Source organism: Mizuhopecten yessoensis, unplaced genomic scaffold, assembly GCF_002113885.1.
Source record: "Mizuhopecten yessoensis strain PY_sf001 unplaced genomic scaffold, ASM211388v2 scaffold9301, whole genome shotgun sequence".
NCBI lineage: Eukaryota > Metazoa > Mollusca > Bivalvia > Pectinida > Pectinidae > Mizuhopecten > Mizuhopecten yessoensis.
The window spans coordinates 431,488-455,512 of NW_018407979.1; the positions used below are offsets into that span (position 1 = coordinate 431,488).

The following is a 24,025-nucleotide window of genomic DNA, read 5'->3' on the forward strand; positions in this document are numbered from 1 at the left end:
AAATAAGCATGCCTCTTCAGGGATTTTCAATTACCAAAACCTAGCCAGAGCGAAAATATGGTCATACATTTTAGCTCTCAAGCTAGCAGAATTACTAGGAAAAGTGTAATTACCTTAGCAACAACAGAACATTGTTACCATAGCACAGGACATTGTACCCTACAAATAAATCATTTTTATCTTGGTAACAGGATAATAGTTTCCATGACAACAGGTCTTCAGTTGCTGATTCTGGTATTTATTTTATATCTATATTTTGTACTAGATACAAGTTAAATGACAAATGAATATTTTGATATCGATCCTGTTGTAAAATTGAATAAAATTATATGTGCAACAAAACATGTATTTATTTGGTTTGATTAGTATCAGAACAGGTGGTGGTTCTCTCAGTGGGTGTATGAAATTTACGATACGAGGTATCTTGCTTTAGCCTGGCACTGCCACCACTTTAAGAATCCATCCATCACTCAATATTAAGGCTTTATGGACCCTATGGGTTACGAATTTGAAGTAAAACCCTCAGCTACTTATGCAAATTTGAAATCCAACATATTGGTGTTGGTGGTGCCAGTACATATTTAGAGTTGTCTGCCCTTGAATGTTATATAATTTTTTTTGCCTGGACCCAGTTGTTTAAAAGGTGATAAGCTTAATCAGTGATTTGCACAAGTTTTATTTTTTTGTTCATCATCGACACACAACCATTAATAGAGTAAAAACTTTCCAGATAGAAAATAGTTTAGTTGAGTAAATTTACATGCATATAATTACAAGATTCAACTTAATTATTTGAGGTTGAAAAATGTAGTTGAACAGTGATTAAACTAATGACCTTTTGAACAACTGCGCCCTGGTTGACATTTACCTCTAATTAACCTACTTATTTACCTTTAAAGGTGATATTTTTAATGAAAAATAATCATAACTCAAGAACATCAATTTGCGTTTGTTTTTCTTGCAATTAAGGACACATTTTATTGTCTATTGAAAAAAGGACTAGTACCAGACTATATGGACCGTTCTACTGCATCTGCTTAGATGTGTGATTTTGATGAGATGAAGGCAGATGAAATTAGATGAAGGCAGATGAAATGAGATGAAGGCAGATGAAAGGCAGACCCTTTACATGCTGTGCAAGCCTGCCTTATATTTCATACTGGACTTCAATAAGTATTTGTGAACAAATTTCCACAGGACACAGATTACAATTTCAGTTCATACATGAACAATTTATTGATGCTTCCTGTAGTGTGTTCATATAAATATACAATCTAATAATTCACATCCATATCTGTTATTCACAAACAACCTCTCATTTAGAACTGTAAATCACCAAGCTTTCGTGAGATCTTGATTTTTCACATCAATTTTGCGAGGATTGTCAATCGCAAATTCAAATATCTTTAAGTGTTGATTCCGACATATTTTCATAGATCTGTTTTTGTTCATTTCACAATACTCGAATGCTTTTGTTTAGGTTGTTTGAAGTGAAAACATATATCGTATCCATGAAAATCGGGTGATTTACAGTGTTTCTCATATGCACTTATAGGTTTTGAAACAGTCATACTTTGGAATATACATTCAAGTAATTTCATGTAATTAAGTACCACACCCACACTATGGAATACACTTATCAACAGCCATTCATCGTAACATATATTCAATAATAATAGCTTTGCGCAGGATAAAACAAACTTAGAAACAGACCAGGCTCATTTGCCTACAGACCCTTAGCAATCCAGACCCAATCACTTCCACAAATTCAAATATGCATCATTTGAAAAAGAAAACGAAAAAAGAAAATCACAAAATTAGGTATCGGGACCATTGAAGTTCAGCCACTTTTACAGACTTAAATATTCGAAATAACCAAGAAATATAAATACCACAATTTCCAGTCATTTTGAGGCAACGGAAATGTATCGACAGACAGATACATAATGGAATTGAGCCACTTCTGCAAACTTGAGTCTGCACCTCAAACTAGGAAAAATTGTTTTTCGCAGGTACCAAAATATCAGAACTAAGCAAAGTAAATCAGTTCTTAAATAAATAACTTAAAAGGAAAAAGAAAATTGCACCAAAAAATAACAGTTTTTAAGACTTTCCCTTCCTTTAATTGATTTGATATGATAACCTACATACGTTTCTGAATGTTTGATAAATATATTGTGTACATGAGACCTTTTGTTCCATTCATTGTGGCTGAACATAAAATGAAATTAGTGAAAACCTTCTGGTACAGTGAAATGAGAAATATACTGTTGCAAAAGAGTACATCTCAATAATTGTGTTATTCTAGGCTTTCTTTAGCAGAAACGACGGTTTTCCCAATGGATACGTCATGTTTTACCAGCTTAGAATCTGTTATGAATGCTTGGGGGAAAATAAAGTTAAATGTAGAAACAATGGCATCTGGATCAATGAGGTTCGGCAGGTTATCACACACGCATCCATTTAAAACTTCAAAACAATCTTGGAACACACGAGTTAAAACAGACATATATTGTACAGGTAGTACACACGAAGATGTCCAATCATACAGAGGCAGTCATACAGCGGCGCTCATACGGCAACAGTCATACATGTAACACAGTTATACATTATATGTACACCATTCATACACATCACAGGAGTCATATAGATAAAGATTGTTATCATAGTTAAAACATTCATGGAATGATGTTTAAAATCTAAGGTAAAAACAAACTGTAAAATGCATTAGCCTTTCTGTTAAAAAACAGAACACAGCATATAAGGTAGCGTTTTATAAAGTCACATGTTCACTGGTAGATTCATATATGTCCAGTCTATGATATATAAATACTATAGACAAGTTGTGTTGTGTGGGGTCTGTGATATGTAAATACTAGACAAGTCGTGTTGTGTGTGGGGACTGTGATATGTAAATACTAGACAAGTCGTGTTGTGTGGGGTCTGTGATAAGTAAATACTAGACAAGTTGTGTTGTGTGGGGTCTGTGATAAGTAAATACTAGACAAGTTGTGTTGTGTGGGGTCTGTGATATATAAATACTAGACAAGTCATGTTGTGTGGGGTCTGTGATAAGTAAATACTAGACAAGTTGTGTTGTGTGGGGTCTGTGATAAGTAAATACTAGACAAGTTGTGTTGTGTGGGGTCTGTGATATATAAATACTAGACAAGTCATGTTGTGTGGGGTCTGTGATAAGTAAATACTAGACAAGTTGTGTTGTGTGGGGTCTGTGATAAGTAAATACTAGACAAGTTGTGTTGTGTGGGGTCTGTGATATATAAATACTAGACAAGTCATGTTGTGTGGGGTCTGTGATAAGTAAATACTAGACAAGTTGTGTTGTGTGGGGTCTGTGATAAGTAAATACTAGACAAGTTGTGTTGTGTGGGGTCTGTGATATATAAATACTAGACAAGTCGTGTTGTGTGGGGTCTGTGATATATAAATACTAGACAAGTCGTGTTGTGTGGGGTCTGTGATAAGTAAATACTAGACAATTCATGTTGTGTGGGGTCTGTATAAATAAATACTAGACAATTCTTGTTGTGTGTGGGGTCTGTATAAATAAATACTAGACAAGTCGTGTTGTGTGGGGTCTGTGATAAATAAATACTAGACAATTCATGTTGTGTGGGGTCTGTGATATATAAATACTAGACAATTCATGTTGTGTGTGGGGTCTGTATAAATAAATACTAGACAAGTCATGTTGTGTGGGGTCTGTGATAAATAAATACTAGACAAGTCATGTTGTTTGGAGTCTGTGATATATAAATACTAGACAAGTCGTGTTGTGTGGGGTCTGTGATATATAAATACTAGACAAGTCGTGTTGTGTGGGGTCTGTGATATATAAATACTAGACAAGTCATGTTGTGTGGGGTCTGTGATAAATAAATACTAGACAAGTCGTGTTGTGTGGGGTCTGTGATAAATAAATACTAGACAAGTCATGTTGTGTGGAGTCTGTGATATATAAATACTAGACAAGTCATGTTGTGTGGGGTCTGTGATATATAAATACTAGACAAGTCGTGTTGTGTGGGGTCTGTGATATATAAATACTAGACAAGTCGTGTTGTGTGGGGTCTGTGATATATAAATACTAGACAAGTCGTGTTGTGTGGGGTCTGTGATATATAAATACTAGACAAGTCGTGTTGTGTGGGGTCTGTGATATATAAATACTAGACAAGTCGTGTTGTGTGGGGTCTGTGATATATAAATACTAGACAAGTCGTGTTGTGTGGGGTCTGTGATATATAAATACTAGACAAGTCGTGTTGTGTGGGGTCTGTGATATATAAATACTAGACAAGTCGTGTTGTGTGGGGTCTGTGATATATAAATACTAGACAAGTCGTGTTGTGTGGGGTCTGTGATATATAAATACTAGACAAGTCGTGTTGTGTGGGGTCTGTGATATATAAATACTAGACAAGTCGTGTTGTGTGGGGTCTGTGATATATAAATACTAGACAAGTCGTGTTGTGTGGGGTCTGTGATATATAAATACTAGACAAGTCGTGTTGTGTGGGGTCTGTGATATATAAATACTAGACAAGTCGTGTTGTGTGGGGTCTGTGATATATAAATACTAGACAAGTCGTGTTGTGTGGGGTCTGTGATATATAAATACTAGACAAGTCGTGTTGTGTGGGGTCTGTGATATATAAATACTAGACAAGTCGTGTTGTGTGGGGTCTGTGATATATAAATACTAGACAAGTCGTGTTGTGTGGGGTCTGTGATATATAAATACTAGACAAGTCGTGTTGTGTGGGGTCTGTGATATATAAATACTAGACAAGTCGTGTTGTGTGGGGTCTGTGATATATAAATACTAGACAAGTCGTGTTGTGTGGGGTCTGTGATATATAAATACTAGACAAGTCGTGTTGTGTGGGGTCTGTGATATATAAATACTGGACAAGTCATGTTGTGTGTGGGGTCTGTGATATATAAATACTAGACAAGTCGTGTTGTGTGGGGTCTGTAATATATAAATACTAGACAAGTCGTGTTGTGTGGGGTCTGTGATATATAAATACTAGACAAGTCGTGTTGTGTGGGGTCTGTGATATATAAATACTAGACAAGTCGTGTTGTGTGGGGTCTGTGATATATAAATACTAGACAAGTCGTGTTGTGTGGGGTCTGTGATATATAAATACTAGACAAGTCGTGTTGTGTGGGGTCTGTGATATATAAATACTAGACAAGTCGTGTTGTGTGGGGTCTGTGATATATAAATACTAGACAAGTCGTGTTGTGTGGGGTCTGTGATATATAAATACTAGACAAGTCGTGTTGTGTGGGGTCTGTGATATATAAATACTAGACAAGTCGTGTTGTGTGGGGTCTGTGATATATAAATACTAGACAAGTCGTGTTGTGTGGGGTCTGTGATATATAAATACTAGACAAGTCGTGTTGTGTGGGGTCTGTGATATATAAATACTAGACAAGTCGTGTTGTGTGGGGTCTGTGATATATAAATACTAGACAAGTCGTGTTGTGTGGGGTCTGTGATATATAAATACTAGACAAGTCGTGTTGTGTGGGGTCTGTGATATATAAATACTAGACAAGTCGTGTTGTGTGGGGTCTGTGATATATAAATACTAGACAAGTCGTGTTGTGTGGGGTCTGTAATATATAAATACTAGACAAGTCGTGTTGTGTGGGGTCTGTAATATATAAATACTAGACAAGTCGTGTTGTGTGGGGTCTGCGATATATAAATACTGGACAAGTCATGTTGTGTTGGGTCTGTGATATATAAATACTGGACAAGTCATGCTGTGTGTGGGGTCTGTGATATATAAATACTGGACAAGTCATGTTGTGTGGGGTCTGTGATATATAAATACTGGACAAGTCATGTTTTGTGTGGGGTCTGTGATATATAAATACTAGACAGGTCGTGTTGTGTGGGGTCTGTGATATATAAATGCTAGACAAGTTGTGTTGTGTGGGGTTTGTGATATATTAATACTAGATATGTTCTTTTGTGTGGGGTCTGTGATTTATAAATACTAGACAAGTTGTGTTGTGTGGGGGTTGTGATATATTAATACTAGATATGTTGTTTTGTGTGGGGTCTGTGATTTATAAATACTAGACAAGTTGTGTTGTGTGGGGTTTGTGATATATTAATACTAGATATGTTGTTTTGTGTGGGGTCTGTGATTTATAAATACTAGACAAGTTGTGTTGTGTGGGGTTTGTGATATATTAATACTAGACATGTTGTTTTGTGTGGGGTCTGTGATATATTAATACTAGACATGTCTTATTGTGTAGGGTCTGTGATATACAAACACTTCAGTTAATCAGATTTTGTTAAGTATGTTTACAATACAGTTCTATTGATTGGAGCTATATGCTTCCTGGCATGTTAAACCTGTGATTTTTGTACTCATTTCCTTTAGATTTATTCTGATTTGAAATATGAAACACTACCAGCAGAATTGACTAACTTAACCACACATGTGCATTTGTGTGGTGTAAGTATAAATATGAAGTAGATAAGGTGTACAAAACTTGACTTGCAGCATTCAGAACATTGTCTATCTGGCCTATAAATAATGGTATAGATTATGGTTTGACTTGCAGTATCAGAACATTGTCTATCTGGCCTATAAATAATGGTACAGATTTTGGTCATGTCTTGCTGGCCACAAATGTGTATAAGTTTTGGTTTTTCTCATTTCACAACATTTTATTTTGGGCTACAGACATAACCTATATAAGCCCTCTCCTTAAATAGACTGTAGGTTACTCTGGGCAGCCACTTTTCCGATTTTATGTAATTTTGATTATCTCTGGAAAGCCAGTTTTTATGTTTTATTTAATTTATTTGCTCTCGGCAGCCATTTTAATTTTAGCACATATTCAATTTTGGGTTATCACTGGCTATCTGAATTAATTAATTTATCTTTGGGCAGCATTTGACTTATGTATTAAATATCTGAGCAGCCACATGCGTAAACATGTAAAAATAAATGTATTTTTCACTGGGCAGTGTTGTATTTGTGTGTATCCGACAATTTTTAGTGTATCAGCTAGGAAAAATAATTGAGAAAAAAAAAATATATCAACAGACAGCTGATTATCACTTTTAAAGGGAAACTCAATATATATGTGTACATTTACGGTTCCCCATACCACTGCCAAAACTGTAACTAAGCATTGGAAACCGTTTTATCCAGCATGAGTACAGCTTTAATAAATCATATTTGAAAAGAAAACAACCATACCTTGCAGTTGTTTTTTATGAGAAATAATAAAGACAAAATAAACAAAATGTCATCAGTAACGGTGTTCTGGGTGTAAAAATATCAGTTGTGGGGCTAGACTGGGATTCGAACCCCGGACTTCAGATTGTAATGCCATTGCTCTAACAGATTAAGCTGCCTGGTCAACAGAAATATTGTGACCCGACTCTGCTACGGGAAGTTAAGGGAAGAATACAAATATTTAGAAACAAGAGGCCCACATGACCTGTATCGCTCACCTGAATCTTTTATGCCCAGCAAAGGTATATATGGCTACGAGTTCAGGATCTCAACCATTTTAAAAGTTATGGCTCAGAAAATAAGTCCCTAGGGCTAGGGGTGGGGCCAGACACAAGAGTCACTACTTAGATTGAATTCATCTTTTGATGCCCAGCAATGGTGTATATGGTTATGGGGTGGGGATCTCAACCATTTCAAAGTTATGACCCAATAATTAAGTCCCTAAGGGTGGACCCAGACCCCAGAGTCAATTATGAAATATGACTGTGTTTATCCCTATGGATGCATAGCATTTATCCTGAAGGAATCCAATATAAGTGAGAAATATTTTGAAAATGTTTGTACGCATTACATGTATTTTTCATTGGGGTTGGGTTGGAGTGTTGGGTGTTGTCGTAACAACATCCCCTGGACATGCGAGGGTTAAAGTCACTGAAGCAATTGTTGTCCAAAAAAGGAAAATTTTCCCCATTACAAAGAGCAAAAACATGCAGAAATGACATTTTTGAACCCCTTGCAGAATCTGATGTTTTCTCTACACATTTAAATTTGTTTATACCCCAAAAGTAAAATTTGCATTCTAACATAAAATTATATCACAGATTTGATTTGTTTGATTATATAATAACGGTTACTATTATGTTACATTTATTTGAAGATCAATACATTTAATACATTATTAAATAAAAACAAAATATTATTATCGATAGTAGAAATATTAAAATGAATTGGTTAAAGTAAAATTTTATGGGTAAACTAAAATTGATATTAAAACACAATTTGAAAGTAACATCCTGGGTTTTTATTTGGCGAACCGTGACTTACTATGGTACTGGAACTGTACTGCATTTATACTCTCCTTTTATACAGTAATTGTACTGTAATGTCCTGCAATCGTTATCATAACATTTACCATATTTATCCGGTAATAAGCCCCTGCCCACCCATGTCAAAAACAGTTCAGTAGAAATGGAACAAACGTTATGTAATTGTCCTGCAATAGGCCCACTCCTTTCTTCCTGTGAGAATGTATGTGTTTATCCTCTGGGCTTACTTCAGATATTTACAGTTAATACAGTTTCACAACTCTTAATAGTGTAAAACATATGATGGACATCATACCACATATGAGTTAGGCATTGGAACAATGATTTTTTGTGTAAACAAACACGTTCATGATCTTTAAATGAACGCTACATCAACAGTAAAGTGTATTCATTTTGTATACTGTAATCGCAATAGTACCGTAGTTATACTAATTGTACCGTTAATACACTAATTGTATTGTAATTACACTACATGTACCGTAATTACACTAATTGTACAGTAATTATACTGTACTTGAACTGCATGTGTTCTTGCAATTTAATTAACTACAACTGTACTTATCATCGTACACCTATTAGGTAATTTCATTTCAGGATAGCTGGAGGATTAGGGGCACTACATCTGACAAGTTATAGTATCATAAACGAAACAAAGCTAAACTGTATTGCTGAATGTTAATTTATGTTCTACACTGTGTAAAGTGTACTGAAATATACTACTCAAATCTTTAAATTCTGCGCATGTACGGCAAGTTGTACAGTGATATACTGGAAGTATAATACTGAAAGTGTTAGATAAAAAGTGTTGAATGTGCACCGTAAATGTTCTATAAGTGTACTATTGACACTATGTTGTGTACCGTAAATGTTCTATAAGTGTACTCATGACACTATTTATGTACCGTAAATGTTCTATAAGTGTACTATTGACACTATGTTGTGTACCATAAATGTTCTATAAGTGTACTAATGACACTATGTTGTGTACCGTAAATGTTCTATAAGTGTACTAATGACACTATGTTGTGTACCATAAATGTTCTATAAGTGTACTAATGACACTATGTTGTGTACCGTAAATGTTCTATAAGTGTACTAATGACACTATGTTGTGTACCATAAATGTTCTATAAGTGTACTAATGACACTATGTTGTGTACCGTAAATGTTCTATAAGTGTACTAATGACACTATGTTGTGTACCATAAATGTTCTATAAGTGTACTAATGACACTATGTTGTGTACCGTAAATGTTCTATAAGTGTACTAATGACACTATGTTGTGTACCATAAATGTTCTATAAGTGTACTAATGACACTATGTTGTGTACCGTAAATGTTCTATAAGTGTACTAATGACACTATGTTGTGTACCATAAATGTTCTATAAGTGTACTAATGACACTATGTTGTGTACCGTAAATGTTCTATAAGTGTACTAATGACACTATGTTGTGTACCATAAATGTTCTATAAGTGTACTAATGACACTATGTTGTGTACCGTAAATGTTCTATAAGTGTACTAATGACACTATGTTGTGTACCATAAATGTTCTATAAGTGTACTAATGACACTATGTTGTGTACCGTAAATGTTCTATAAGTGTACTAATGACACTATGTTGTGTACCATAAATGTTCTATAAGTGTACTAATGACACTATGTTGTGTACCGTAAATGTTCTATAAGTGTACTAATGACACTATGTTGTGTACCATAAATGTTCTATAAGTGTACTAATGACACTATGTTGTGTACCGTAAATGTTCTATAAGTGTACTAATGACACTATGTTGTGTACCATAAATGTTCTATAAGTGTACTAATGACACTATGTTGTGTACCGTAAATGTTCTATAAGTGTACTAATGACACTATGTTGTGTACCATAAATGTTCTATAAGTGTACTAATGACACTATGTTGTGTACCGTAAATGTTCTATAAGTGTACTAATGACACTATGTTGTGTACCATAAATGTTCTATAAGTGTACTAATGACACTATGTTGTGTACCGTAAATGTTCTATAAGTGTACTAATGACACTATGTTGTGTACCGTAAATGTTCTATAAGTGTACTATTGACACTGTTGTGTACCGTAAATGTTCTATAAGTGTACTAATGACACTATGTTGTGTACCGTAAATGTTCTATAAGTGTACTAATGACACTATGTTGAAATGTCTGTAGTTGTTCAGGTGAAACCCTTCATTCTTTGCCACACATAAAGCACATTGTTATGTTACACAGTATATTGAAATCACACAAATTGTTAACTTTGCATACAAAGTCTTTACACAGTTCTATAATTTGCAATTATCAAAAAATCTCATAACACACTTTAAATGATAAGTAAACACTTGTAAAACACGTTTGGTGTGTTAACACACCACATCGACACCATACTTTTAAGTATATAATCACTTTGACACATATGCCTAATTGCATAACACATACATTAACATTTGCATCATTTTTAATAGTTACATTTATACACATTACTGTTGTAACACTACATCAAACATTTATACAAAGTCTTGTCTTTACAATATGTCACACATTTATACAAAGTCTTGTCTTGACAATATGTCACACATTTATACAAAGTCTTTTCCTTACAATAAGTCACACATTTATACAAAGTCGTGTCCGAGATAAATACAAATTCTTGTCCTTACACTAAGTCACACATTTATACAAAGTCTTGTCCTTACACTAAGTCACACATTTATACGAAGTTGTGTTATTACAATTAGTCACACTTTTATATAATGTTGTGTCAATAATCAGTCAAACGTTTACACAATATGATGTCTTTAATACAAAGTCACACATTTTTACAAAGTTCTACATTTTATACAAAAGTTCACAGAAAGACGGACATTTAGATAAATTTGTCAGAGATTTACACAGTCGTACACCGATATCAAGTCTTGCAATTTTTACAAAGTAATATAACACAGTCGTTATGCATTTGTATAGTCATAAAAAGTCGTACATTTATACAAAGTTGTACATTTATACATGATTGGGACATTTATACAAGTTTGTACATTTATACACACACAACTCTGTTCAGATCCTGTATCACAGCAGGTTAAAACTTTCTGACACCCTTTTGTAAACGATCTGACATAGAATATAAATACATACACATGTACCTCCATTTACACAAACATGTACCCTATGTACACACACAGGTTCCCCCCCACATATTCTGTTCACATTTATACCCTAACAACTGAACACATTTAACATTACATATTGCATTAACACAAAGTGTAAACATACGAGTCAGACATTAATGATATGTTAACACATTGTGGAAATTGATTGCATGGACAACATTCTAACAGTGTGTTAACACATGGTTTATAATGTTAAGTGTTAACACTTCAAGAAAAAATATTAAATATTTTGAAATGTTGACAGTTCATATTTTGACACAAAATGTTAACATATGACATAGCACAAAGTTGACATACTGTGCTGAAATGTGACTGAAGTTCCATGAAAACAAATGTTTAAAGTTGAAAAGAATAGTTGACACAATGTTATAACACAAAATGTTGACAAGTACACACTGTATTAACTTGTGTCAACATATAACTATGTTGACATTAAAACACATGTTGTCACTTATGTATGAGAGTGTGAAATTACTCGTGGCAACATGGTGCTAACATGTCGTCAACTGTTAACAAAACTGATTACCGCATGGAAATATCATGCTAACGTGAATCATACCACAAGAAGAGAACATGATGTGTTGACATAATCTATAAACTCATTCACCCCTGAAGACACATTTGAACTCTTCCAATTCAAAGGTTGGACTAGTACATTATGACATTTCAGGGGGTGAATGAGTTAGGTTATGTCAACTTGTAACCATAGAAAAACAGCGTAAACAGATATCAAGATAAATCATGTTGACACAATGAAAATACATGGTGTACTTAAAGATGTCACATGATGTGTTAACACAAGTGTTGACACAACATCTATGAAAGAACTGTTAACATAATGTACTGATGTTGACATGATGTGTTGACACAGAGACCTATGTAGCAGCAGGTCAGGAGGAATCAAGTGCCACTCCGTCACGGGAATGCCCTCCGGGAGGTCACAGACGCGGGGTCAGGTGACCCCTATCACATGATTATGATGGATCCTACACCAGGATCCAGGTAATGATATAAAGGTCGAGACCTGTGAAGGCTACGACCACTATGGGCCATCACTAGACCAACACAGGTCCAACAGGGGAGGCAACTTTTGTCTGTGGCATTCCATCTCTGGATGAGACGTATCCTGGTCACAGTTGTCTGTGCCCTGTTCGGTCCATATATGGATGATTTTGTATACGTATGACTGAGAGAAAGACATGTAGAGCACGCCTCATGTTGAGAACACTGGGTCTGCACTGCGCGACAGGTGTATTGGATGTGAGGGGCTACGGTCCAGGCGCTTTTTGGGGAGGCGCTCCATCAATTTTAACAGTCGACTAAAGTCTGGTCGCTCCTGTCGGTCATAAGCCCAGCATGCCATCAGCACATCCTGTAACAGCAAGGCATGAGTAGACAATAAGTTTGCAACAATAGTCCAGTGATCTTCTACAAGTGTTACCTGGGTCCCTTTCACTTTTACACATTCCATACAGTTGACCAAGAGTTATTCGTTTACAAAATAAGCACAGACCTAGTGATTTGATGTTGTTTTCTGGCAAAACTTGGTAAAGACTGTATCTGCATTGACATTTGCAGGTCCGCCAGATTTAACTGTCGAAAAGATTCTATTTAAAATTGGACAAAACTGTCCGCATAAACGAAATGGCTAACTGAGAAAACTCATGATTGTTTTTTAAACCGGTCTTTGATAAATATTTTTAACAAAGAACTTATTGAATTAAAACATTTTTAATAATTGATTGACCAGCCCCACCCCTTTTTCTTTTTCTTAAAATTTTCTATGGGATGGAAAACTGATGAGGTGAGTTACCTTCACATCTTTGGAGGCCCCGATACAGACAAGAGCAGGTTTCAGCCCGTGTCCGACCTGCCAGATGATCGACTCTGGGGCGTAGTGTTTGAACGGCCACTCCCCACAAATCAACTCGTACCAAACCGTCCTGGAAATACAAACAAATCTCCATAAATATTAGGCCGTGACTTTATCAAGCCAGCTTCTTACTGTATACTTGTTTTCCAAGAACAGCGACAACTTTCTACGGATACCGTCCCAATTGCACTTTATTTCACACAACTTAGCAATAATTCAGGGCTCCATGCTTTGTATAACAGTTATGTTATATTTCACTGTTTATTAGTCTCAACATCAGTTTGTGAAGTTCTTGGAACAGCAAAGCAAGTACATGTATCGTAACGATGAGATTGGTGACATCAGAACAAGTGGTCACCTGATCAAATGGTGTTCTAGTCTCACAACACTATTGCAGTAACAAATGGGAGCAAATAGAGTGTAGGTGTTCCATGTGACTCCAGAGTGAAGAAACAAATAGTTAAAATAGACTTGAAAGTGACTCTAGAGTAAGGAAACAAAAGAGATTTAAAGATATTCAACAATACTATAGAATGAGGATGAAACAAAATTATAAAGACATTTGGAGATGGTCTACATGACTCTTGAGTGAGGAAACAAAATAGTTATACAAGAGATTTAGAGATATTCAACAATACTACAGAATGAGGATGAAACAAAATTATAAATACATTTGGAGATGGTCTACACGACTCCAGAGTGAGGAAACAAAATAGTTATACATGAGATTAAGAGATTTTCAATAATACTACAGAATGAGGATGAAACAAAATTATAAAGACATTTGGAGATGGTCTACATGACTCCAAAGTGAGGAAACACAATACGAGAGATTTAGAGATATTCAACAATACTACAGAATGAGGTTGAAACAAAATTATAAAGACATTTGGAGATGGTCTACATGACTCCAAAGTGAGGAAACACAATACAAGAGATTTAGAGATATTCAACAAGACTACAGAATGAGGATGAAACAAAATTATAAAGGCATTTGGAGATGGTCTACATGACTCCAGAGTGAGGAAACACAATAAGTATATAAAAGAGATTTAGAGATATTCAACAATACTACAGAATGAGGATGAAACAAAATTATGAAGACATTTGGAGATGGTCTACATGACTCCAGAGTAAGGAAACAAAATAGTTTTACTAGAGATTTAGAGATATTCAACAATACTACAGAATGAGGATGAAACAAAATTATGAAGATATTTGGAGATGGTCTACATGACTCCAGAGTGAGGAAACAAAATAGTTATACAAGAGATTTAGAGATATTCTACAATACTACAGAATGAGGATGAAACAAAATTATGAAGATATTTGGAGATGGTCTACATGACTCCAGAGTGAGGAAACACAATAGTTATACAGGAGATTTAGAGATATTCAACAATACTACAGAATGAGGATGAAACAAAATTATGAAGATATTTGGAGATGGTCTACATGACTCTAGAGTGAGGAAACAAAATAGTTATACAAGAGATTTAGAGATATTCAACAATACTACAGAATGAGGATGAAACAAAATTATGAAGACATTTGGAGATGGTCTACATGACTCCAGAGTGAGGAAACACAATAGTTATACAAGAGATTTAGAGATATTCAACAATACTACAGAATGAGGATGAAACAAAATTATGAAGACATTTGGAGATGGTCTACATGACTCCAGAGTGAGGAAACACAATAGTTATACAAGAGATTTAGAGATATTCAACAATACTACAGAATGAGGATGAAACAAAATTATGAAAACATTTGGAGATGGTCTACATGACTCCAGAGTGAGGAAACACAATAGTTATACAAGAGATTTAGAGATATTCAACAATACTACAGAATGAGGATGAAACAAAATTATGAAGACATTTGGAGATGGTCTACATGACTCCAGAGTAAGGAAACAAAAGTTTCAGGGGATTGGTGTGGTGTTCCACATGAATAAGTGAGGAATTAAAAATGGTAACAGACAATTCAGGAGCAAGGGACAAAAGAATCACAAGAATTGTATTTACCAATATACTTAAACCCACAAACTTACCCAAATGCATACACATCCGACTTTTCTGAAAAGGGAAGGTCCTTATTGTTGCCCCCTGCATACAGCCGCTTAATGATTTCTGGACAGAGATACACTAGCCAGCCGGGGGAGATGTTCAGCCATTCTCCTTTCCTGGGGAGGCAGAAAACACACATCAGGGTCCAGTGTACAGTGTACCATCTAGTAATAATACAAACCCTACTATTTTCTTAAATTTTAGCTTTTCATTCAGCTGTTTGTTATGAAAACATATTGTTCAAATTTGTCGGGAAAAATGCTATTTTTCGGCAATAATCAACCGTATAATTTTAATTCTTATTTCTGAAACACTTATCCTGTAACATGTTATATACCTGGTACCGCTGCTGATTTATATTTACAAACCATTTCAACAATACAGATTTGTACATGTGAAATTAAGTCAATTAGGTTGTACGTAAATTTGCTGTTTACAGTTCCACTGTAATGGTGAATGTTCCTGCTATGTTATAACAGGGGTGCACAATGTTATATTTAGAATACTAGCCTGCATGTTGATTTTGAAATTTCACAAGCCCCAACCTGAATATATTTTCATAGTAAATATTGAACAATTTCACTAGCCCGAACATCAAATCTACTAGCCCCCTCTAGCATAAGACTAGTGGCATTGTACACCCCTAGGCAAGTTTACGTTGATCGATTATATTAATATAGCATCCTTGTTTTAACAAATTTATATCAATACAACATTCTAGTTTTCTTTGCCAATAGCATATATACTGCCAACGTATTTCAAGATAACCGTTTCATTTTTCCTTACAATTTCTTCGTAGCTCTCTTGACGAATCAACAACCCCCTTTATAATGCCAAACTTTTGCAGAACAATGTTGGCAGTATAACAAGATTACCAGGTATACTGAACATTTAATTAAGTTACACAGATCCAACCTATACTGTATACCGGGAAATTTTCACCTTTTTTGCCCTCCGTAATGAAGGCAAATTGATAATTACAGCGAATACAAGTAAACAGCATAATAAACAAGGCATTTAAATATGAAAGGCAAATTAACGCTGGGCAAAATTGATTTCATGGGCAAAGGGGGAAAGTTAGACTGGGCGAAAAATATCCTGGTATACAGTTTTTCCCAGCTTCATAATGTTTTATGATCTAGCCTATCAGAAGAGTCCATGATGAATCTGCTGCAAAGACGTTTCATTCTGGTAAGCAAGCCAGTGGATAGATACAGGAATATAAATATACATGTATTTGCAACCTCGTAACATTTTTTTTATGCCAACCAATGAAAATTAAGGATATAACTGCATTTTCATATCACGTTTACAAGACAGTCAATAAAATTGAGGAAATATCTGCATTCTTGTAAGTTTCCTGTAAGCAAACCAATGAAAATTGAGGATGTCCTTGCAATCTGATTGATAGTGAATACTGAAGGTACATGCCGAACTTGGATTTAGATCTGGCGGTCATACTATGAACAATCTGGTAAACAGTCATGCATAAACCACATGTTAACAGTTCAGATATACAGAAAGCAAACAGTGTACAGACGAAAGAAGCATATGATATAACTTCTATTAGGCCGGAGTCCCTAGTCAAGGATTAGCACAATTCAAGAATACATTAAGGCATCACAAGTGATACAAAATCCCCTCAGATTCACACCTTGTGTGACATATGTACGAGAAAATGAATAGAAAATTCAATGATGTATCAGTATCGATCTGCTCTAGCGACTGCATTCTTCGATGGATAGTAGATTTCTGTTGTGCAGTTGTTGTTTTGCTTGCATAAGAATATCTTTTTGTGTTTTTGACGTTAAATGGCAGACATAATGAGAATATTCTTTTGCATTTAAGAAATAAAAACATTACCTTCAACATAGAAATGTGAAACGTGAGCATGTTCAAGGCATTCCCATACCCAACACTTGTAGTATGAAGTTTCATGAAATTCCGTTCAGTAATGAAGTCGCTAGAGTGAGGACAAGTTTTTTCTAAAAATAGTAACAGTGACCTTGACCTTCAACGTAGAAACCCGAAATGAGAACTTGTTCAAGGCATTGCCATACCAAACTCTTGTATGAAGTTTCATGAAATTCTGTTGAGAAATGAAGTCGCTTGAGCGATGACAAAGAGTGTAGCATACATACGGGCTGAATCCTATATCACTGCAAACTTTCGTTGCGAGGGGATAATAAGTTTTCTGTTCAACATTGCTAATAATTGACACTTGACTGAAGTATATATACAGTTAGTCATGACCTCCTTGGCGTTGACAATTCACTTTCAAATAATTAAAACATCTTGACGCTTAACATACTTTCTCATAAAGACATTTTCTAAAGCTTTAGGGTGAAGGATTGCAGGCCAGTTGATAGCTGTATCCACATGCATGATCATAAAAGTTGATTAAAGTATCGGAACCCCTACTGAATCAAAGTTTCAGATTGTATTCTCTGCTGCTGGAAAAAGACCAAAATCAAACTGCTGCATCTATTGTAAGTCTTTAGATATTTAACCTTATGACACACTTTTAACAGTATCTTGCTTCCCGTGTCCCCAGTGACCTGTTGGTCCACTGGCTACATGTGTTCTACCGTTTAACCCCATTTGATTTTATTGTACTGATTGGCAAATAGTAATATACATGGAGTATATAATTCTGATACAGTCACCAGAGTTCACATCAAGCCAAGTAACAGATACAAACAGGCATACACAGACACTATAAGCCCACAGGAAGGCTACAAATACTCCTGCCAGCAGAGTCCACTATACATCGGTCACACAAACCTGTGGCTAGCAAATTCCTGACAGTACGAAGGCTGTTCAGAAAGTTCTCGGACAGACCTATTTACAAGAAAAGTTCCAGCTTAATGTCTTAAAATCAGTATTACTATGGTAACCATTACACATAATTAATGTACAATTTAAAGTAGGACAATTATAAGATGAAAACACAAGAGTTTGCAGATCTTTTTTCTAAGTGTTCTCATCCCCAGATTCACCTGTTTGCTAGCTGTGTTAAGTATATGGCGCGAGTGATGATTTTAAAGCAGTAAAGCAAGCAGAGCTCGAGCTACACCCTTAAATCAAGTTCTGCCACTGATATTATTTTTCACAACTACAATCAGGAATTATTACCTCCTAAATGGGTCAAATCTACATAACCGGGTCAATAACCAGTGATCGGACAGTTCAAACAAGAGGCCCAGAGGGCCTGTATCGCTCACATGGATAATAAAGCAACCATGGGAAATTATTTTTATTACAAAACATCCCTCCAATGGTACTGAAGAAGAATGATTTTAAAGGTTCAAATCTCAAATTACCCTATTGGGCCCCACAACTCTGCACCCAGAGGGGACAACCCTCTGTTTATACAAAATCTAGTCCATTTTGCCCAAGGATGCTCCAGGCCAAATTTGGATAGAATCCCTCCAATGGTACAAAAGAAGAAATATTTTAAAGATTTAAACCTTAAATTCTTCTTTTGATTCCTGCCCCTCTGCACCCAAAGGGGCCACACCCACCGTTTATACAAAATTGAGTCCCCTTTGCCAAAAGATGCTCCAGGCCAAATTTTGATAAAATCCCTTTATCCCTACAGTAAGAGAAGGATTTTATAAGTTTTTCCTCTATATCACTTATTGGGCCCCGCTCCTCTGCCCCAAGGGGGCACCCATCGTTTATACAAACTTGAGTGTCCTTGGCACCTGACCAAATTGGGATTAAATCACTTCCATCCCTATGGTAGGAGAAGGATTTCAAAGTACATTACCTCTATTTTCCTTTTTGGGCCCCGCTTCTCTGATCCCGGGGGGCCACATCCCCCGTTAATACAAAATTGAGTCTCCTTGGCCCAAGGATGCTCCTGACCAAATTCAGTCAAAATCTACTTGGCGGTTCAGGACAAGTAGCGTGATAAAGGAAAAGTTGACGGACGACAGATGCTGCGGTATGGCATAAACTCACCATGGTCCATTGGACCAGGTGAGCTAAAAATGTAGCACTCTAACTTTGACTAGAAAGCATCTGTAAGACATAGAACCTCCCTCCCCCCTCCCCAGCCCTGGGCTCTTAGGGCAGTAGACTGATGACAGCGATTCTATAGCAACAGTGACCTTAGCTTTGACCTTGAACCTTGAAATATAAAATCATTCAATGTATTCTTATAAGTAACCTTTGTATAAACTTAGATGAAATGCAGTAGGTAGGGTTGTGACACGGCAAGACGGGACAGACATGGGTGACAATATCAGCCACCCAATTTTAATGGGAGAGGGGGCATAAAGATGAAACCGTGCCCCAAAACCCATCAAATACTGCAGCTTGTGAAGTTGAAGTTTTACAGAATATTTTCGACGTAGAATAATCAAAATGGAAATGGGCAAAAAATAGGTTGACTGTGGATGATAGAGGGCAACTATTACCACGACATTTACATGACATAGTTATGACATAAGGATCGCTTCCACGGAAGTACTGTTCTGTATATATCTGTAACTATGACGACACTAACCTGTTGCCGTGACAGAGCCGAGAAATGTTGAACAATCCGAAATCTGATATCACAACTTTGCCATTTTCCAAGAATATATTCTTTGATTTCAAGTCCTTATGGAAGATCCCTCTTGCATGTAAGAATCCCATCCCTTGTAATATCTGGGATGCAATAATTATTGTCCTGTTCATCTGGAACTTCTCCTTGCGGACATAATTGAACAGAGTTTGACCACTACAGTAACTGAAAATTAAAACATAGGCATATTAATTGCAATATTTAAGACTTTGTATAAATGTGTGACTTATTGTAAAGACAAAATTTTGTATTAATGTTTGATGTAGTGTTACAACAGCTATGTGTATAAATGTTTGATGTAGTGTTACAACAGCAATGTATATAAGTGTTTGATGTAGTGTTACAACAGCAATGTGTATAACTGTTTGATGTAGTGTTACAACAGCAATGTGGATAAATGTTTGATGTAGTGTTACAACAGCTATGTGTATAAATATTTGATGAAGTGTTACAACAGCAATGAGTATAAATGTTTGATGTAGTGTTACAACAATAATGTGTATAAACGTTTGATGTAGTGTTACAACAGCAATGTATATAAGTGTTTGATGTAGTGTTACAACAGCAATGTGTATAACTGTTTGATGTAGTGTTACAACAGCAATGTGTATAACTGTTTGATGTAGTGTTACAACAGCAATGTGTATAACTGTTTGATGTAGTGTTACAACAGCAATGTGGATAAATGTTTGATGTAGTGTTACAACAGCTATGTGTATAAATATTTGATGAAGTGTTACAACAGCAATGAGTATAAATGTTTGATGTAGTGTTACAACAGCAATGTATATAAGTGTTTGATGTAGTGTTACAACAGCAATGTGGATAAATGTTTGATGTAGTGTTACAACAGCAATGGGTATAAATGTTTGATGTAGTGTTACAACAGTAATGTGTATAAACGTTTGATGTAGTGTTACAACAGCAATGTATATAAGTGTTTGATGTAGTGTTACAACAGCAATGTATATAAGTGTTAGATGTAGTGTTACAACAGCAATATGTATAAATGTTTGATGTAGTGTTACAACAGCAATGTGTATAACTGTTTGATGTAGTGTTACAACAGCAATGTGTATAACTGTTTGATGTAGTGTTACAACAGCAATGTGGATAAATGTTTGATGTAGTGTTACAACAGCAATGAGTATAAATGTTTGATGTAGTGTTACAACAGCAATGTGTATAACTGTTTGATGTAGTGTTACAACAGCAATGTGTATAACTGTTTGATGTAGTGTTACAACAGCAATGTGGATAAATGTTTGATGTAGTGTTACAACAGCAATATGTATAAATGTTTGATGTAGTCTTACAACAGCAGTGTGTATAAATGTTTGATGTAGTTTTACAACAGCAATGTGTATAAACATATCTTTTTTCTGTTTTATTCTAGTAAAGCATAATCTACATTAGGAGATTTTTTCCACTTCTACAATGAGGGTGATTTTATCTTGACAGTGAATACCAGTACATACCATACAATATACAGTAATTACATGTGAAGGGCAAAACTAATGCTGGGTGATTATAAATTTCACCTGTGAAGGGTAAATATTTGACTTGGCAAACATATCCCAGTGTACAGTTTATTCTTAAATTCACCAACAACTGCCCAATGACTAAATGCTTGTCAGATTAATATTGATCAGCATTCCTAACATTGACGTGGCGTGATCCATACCTAGTTATAATAGCTGGAGGCTTCATACACGCTCCGGCAAATAAAATAAGGTTATCGTGTCTCTTGTTGATCAACATAGCCACCTGCAACAGAAACATCCAAACAGATTCAATCAAACATCATCAGACATTAAGGCAGGGATCAATCTAGGTTTTAGGGGAATTTATCCTTTTTTCAGATTTGGGGGAAATTAAAATTTTGATACAAGGCTCTAGCATCATGAAGGTAAAAGATAAATGTTTTGTCCGACATACATGTGTGCAGCATATTTCAATTTTTAAACAATATTTAGCTTAAAATTGTAGAACTTTTGTTTAAATTATGTGGAGAAAATGTATATATGCAGTATTAGGCATTTTAACTGTTGAACTTCAAAGAAAACATATACAGGGAAAATATTTTGAAGAAAAAACTGCTATTTTCTTGTTGAAGTGGGGGAATTTTGAAGCACACAGGGAGAATTTCAAAGAACAGAGTAATTTTCTTCTGTAGGGGAAACTACCAATAACCGGTAGTGAATCAAGTCTAGATTGATCCCTGATTAAGGGAATAGTAAAAGACTGTCATCATATCAAAGGTATATTATAAAATCAAGCAATATCATCTTACTTCTAATTTTTACAAGTCTATACTGTGAAATTACTAATTTTTCGTTGGGTTTTCAATTTCATTGATTTCGTGGGTAACCGTCATCCACAAATTCATAGGTCCAACCAGTAATTACAAGCCTGACATAAAGCAATTCTTCGTGTGTGTGGATACTCGTAATCCACAAATTGATGTACCCACAAAATGGTAGTTTTTCAGAAACCTTGAAATTTGGGCCCCACGAAAATATCTGATTACACACAGTAATATTGAAAACATCTAAAATACTTTTAAAAAGTTGAACTATTGAGCAATGAAAAGTTACATACCTCTTGTTTGAATTCCGACATTTGTGCCTGTGTGTCCATATCAGAATCTATATTTAACATCTTAATGGCCACATCTCCGTGCCACAGGCCCCTGGAACATGGACAATATTTGTAATACACAAATACATTTTTTTTATACATACATAAAAGATACTCTCCTTTAGGAACACAAATAAAAATTCCTCAGTTAAAATAGTATGCACCTTTTGATATTCTATCAACATCAAATGGATTTTTTTGAATTCCTTTAAAATGATGAATTACAAATCAACAAAACAACTGTATCATGGAGCAACTGAATGGCAGATGGATGCTTATTTAATGGTAGATAGTTCTGATATTTGAACTGCGAGGTAAATATCAACAGTTTTCAAAGGAATTTCAATTGATATCTTTTTGTTTTATAAATTTAGTGCAAAGTATCATAACTGGACCCTTCCAATGCATTGTTGTAACAAAATGTTTCAAAATACTGAAAGCTACATTGATACTTTACTTTACGCACACAAATGTTTAATTATTCTTTTATGTGTTGAAATAGTTACCAGTATTGTTTAATTACAACTGAGTTTTGAACCGACTTACCCGATTGTTCTGTAGGGCAATGGTGATCAAAATAAAGAAGTGATACTAAATCATCACGATGTGACAGCACCAAAGGACCCAGTCCCTATAAGGGTCCATCGCACTTACCTATATACAGCACCAAGGGACCCAGTCCCTATAAGGGTCCATCACACTTACCTATATACAGCACCAAGGGACCCAGTCCCTATGAGGGTCCCTCACACTTACATATATACAGCACCAAAGGACCCAGTCCCTATAAGGGTCCCTCACACTTACATATATACAGCCCCAAAGGACCCAGTCCCTATAAGGGTGCCTCACACTTACCTATATACAGCACCAAGGGACCCAGTCCCTATAAGGATCCCCTTACACTTACCTATATACAGCACCAAAGGACCCAGTCCCTATGAGGGTCCCTCACACTTACCTATATACAGCACCAAGGGACCCAGTCCCTATAAGGGTCCATCACCCTTACCTATATACAGCACCAAAGTACCCAGTCCCTATAAGGGTCCATTACACTTACCTATATACAGCCCCAAAGGACCCAGTCCCTATAAGGGTCCCTCACACTTCCCTATATACAGCACCAAAGGACCCAGTCCCTAGAAGGGGCCCTCACACTTACCTATATACAGCACCAAAGGACCCAGTCCCTATGAGGTCACCTAACTTCACCTCCTCAAATGGAATTATCCAGTCTTTTAATGTAACTGATAACTGAAAATGAAACAAAAATCACAATAGAGTACGAAACTCTGTGGACAGATTTGGTCAAGTGGTTA

General features: G+C 35.6%; 1 protein-coding gene across 3 annotated transcripts in view; it reads right to left on the reverse strand.

Moving 5' to 3' along the window:
* Positions 1-6,072: 6,072 nt before the first annotated feature.
* LOC110457705 (kinase suppressor of Ras 2-like) overlaps positions 6,073-24,025 on the reverse strand; it is a 48,062-nt gene continuing 30,109 nt past the window's right edge. For 2 of the 3 annotated variants that reach the window (XM_021509075.1, XM_021509073.1), the window contains exons 14-21: positions 23,869-23,960; positions 22,665-22,755; positions 21,748-21,830; positions 20,004-20,228; positions 18,275-18,331; positions 15,475-15,606; positions 13,359-13,488; positions 6,073-12,917 (exon numbers count right to left, since the gene is read on the reverse strand). In XM_021509075.1, the coding sequence (XP_021364750.1) occupies positions 12,759-12,917; positions 13,359-13,488; positions 15,475-15,606; positions 18,275-18,331; positions 20,004-20,228; positions 21,748-21,830; positions 22,665-22,755; positions 23,869-23,960 (969 nt within the window). In that variant the 3' untranslated portion in view covers positions 6,073-12,758. The remainder of the gene's footprint in view (positions 12,918-13,358; positions 13,489-15,474; positions 15,607-18,274; positions 18,332-20,003; positions 20,229-21,747; positions 21,831-22,664; positions 22,756-23,868; positions 23,961-24,025) is intronic. The other variant, XM_021509074.1, reaches the window with a different exon arrangement.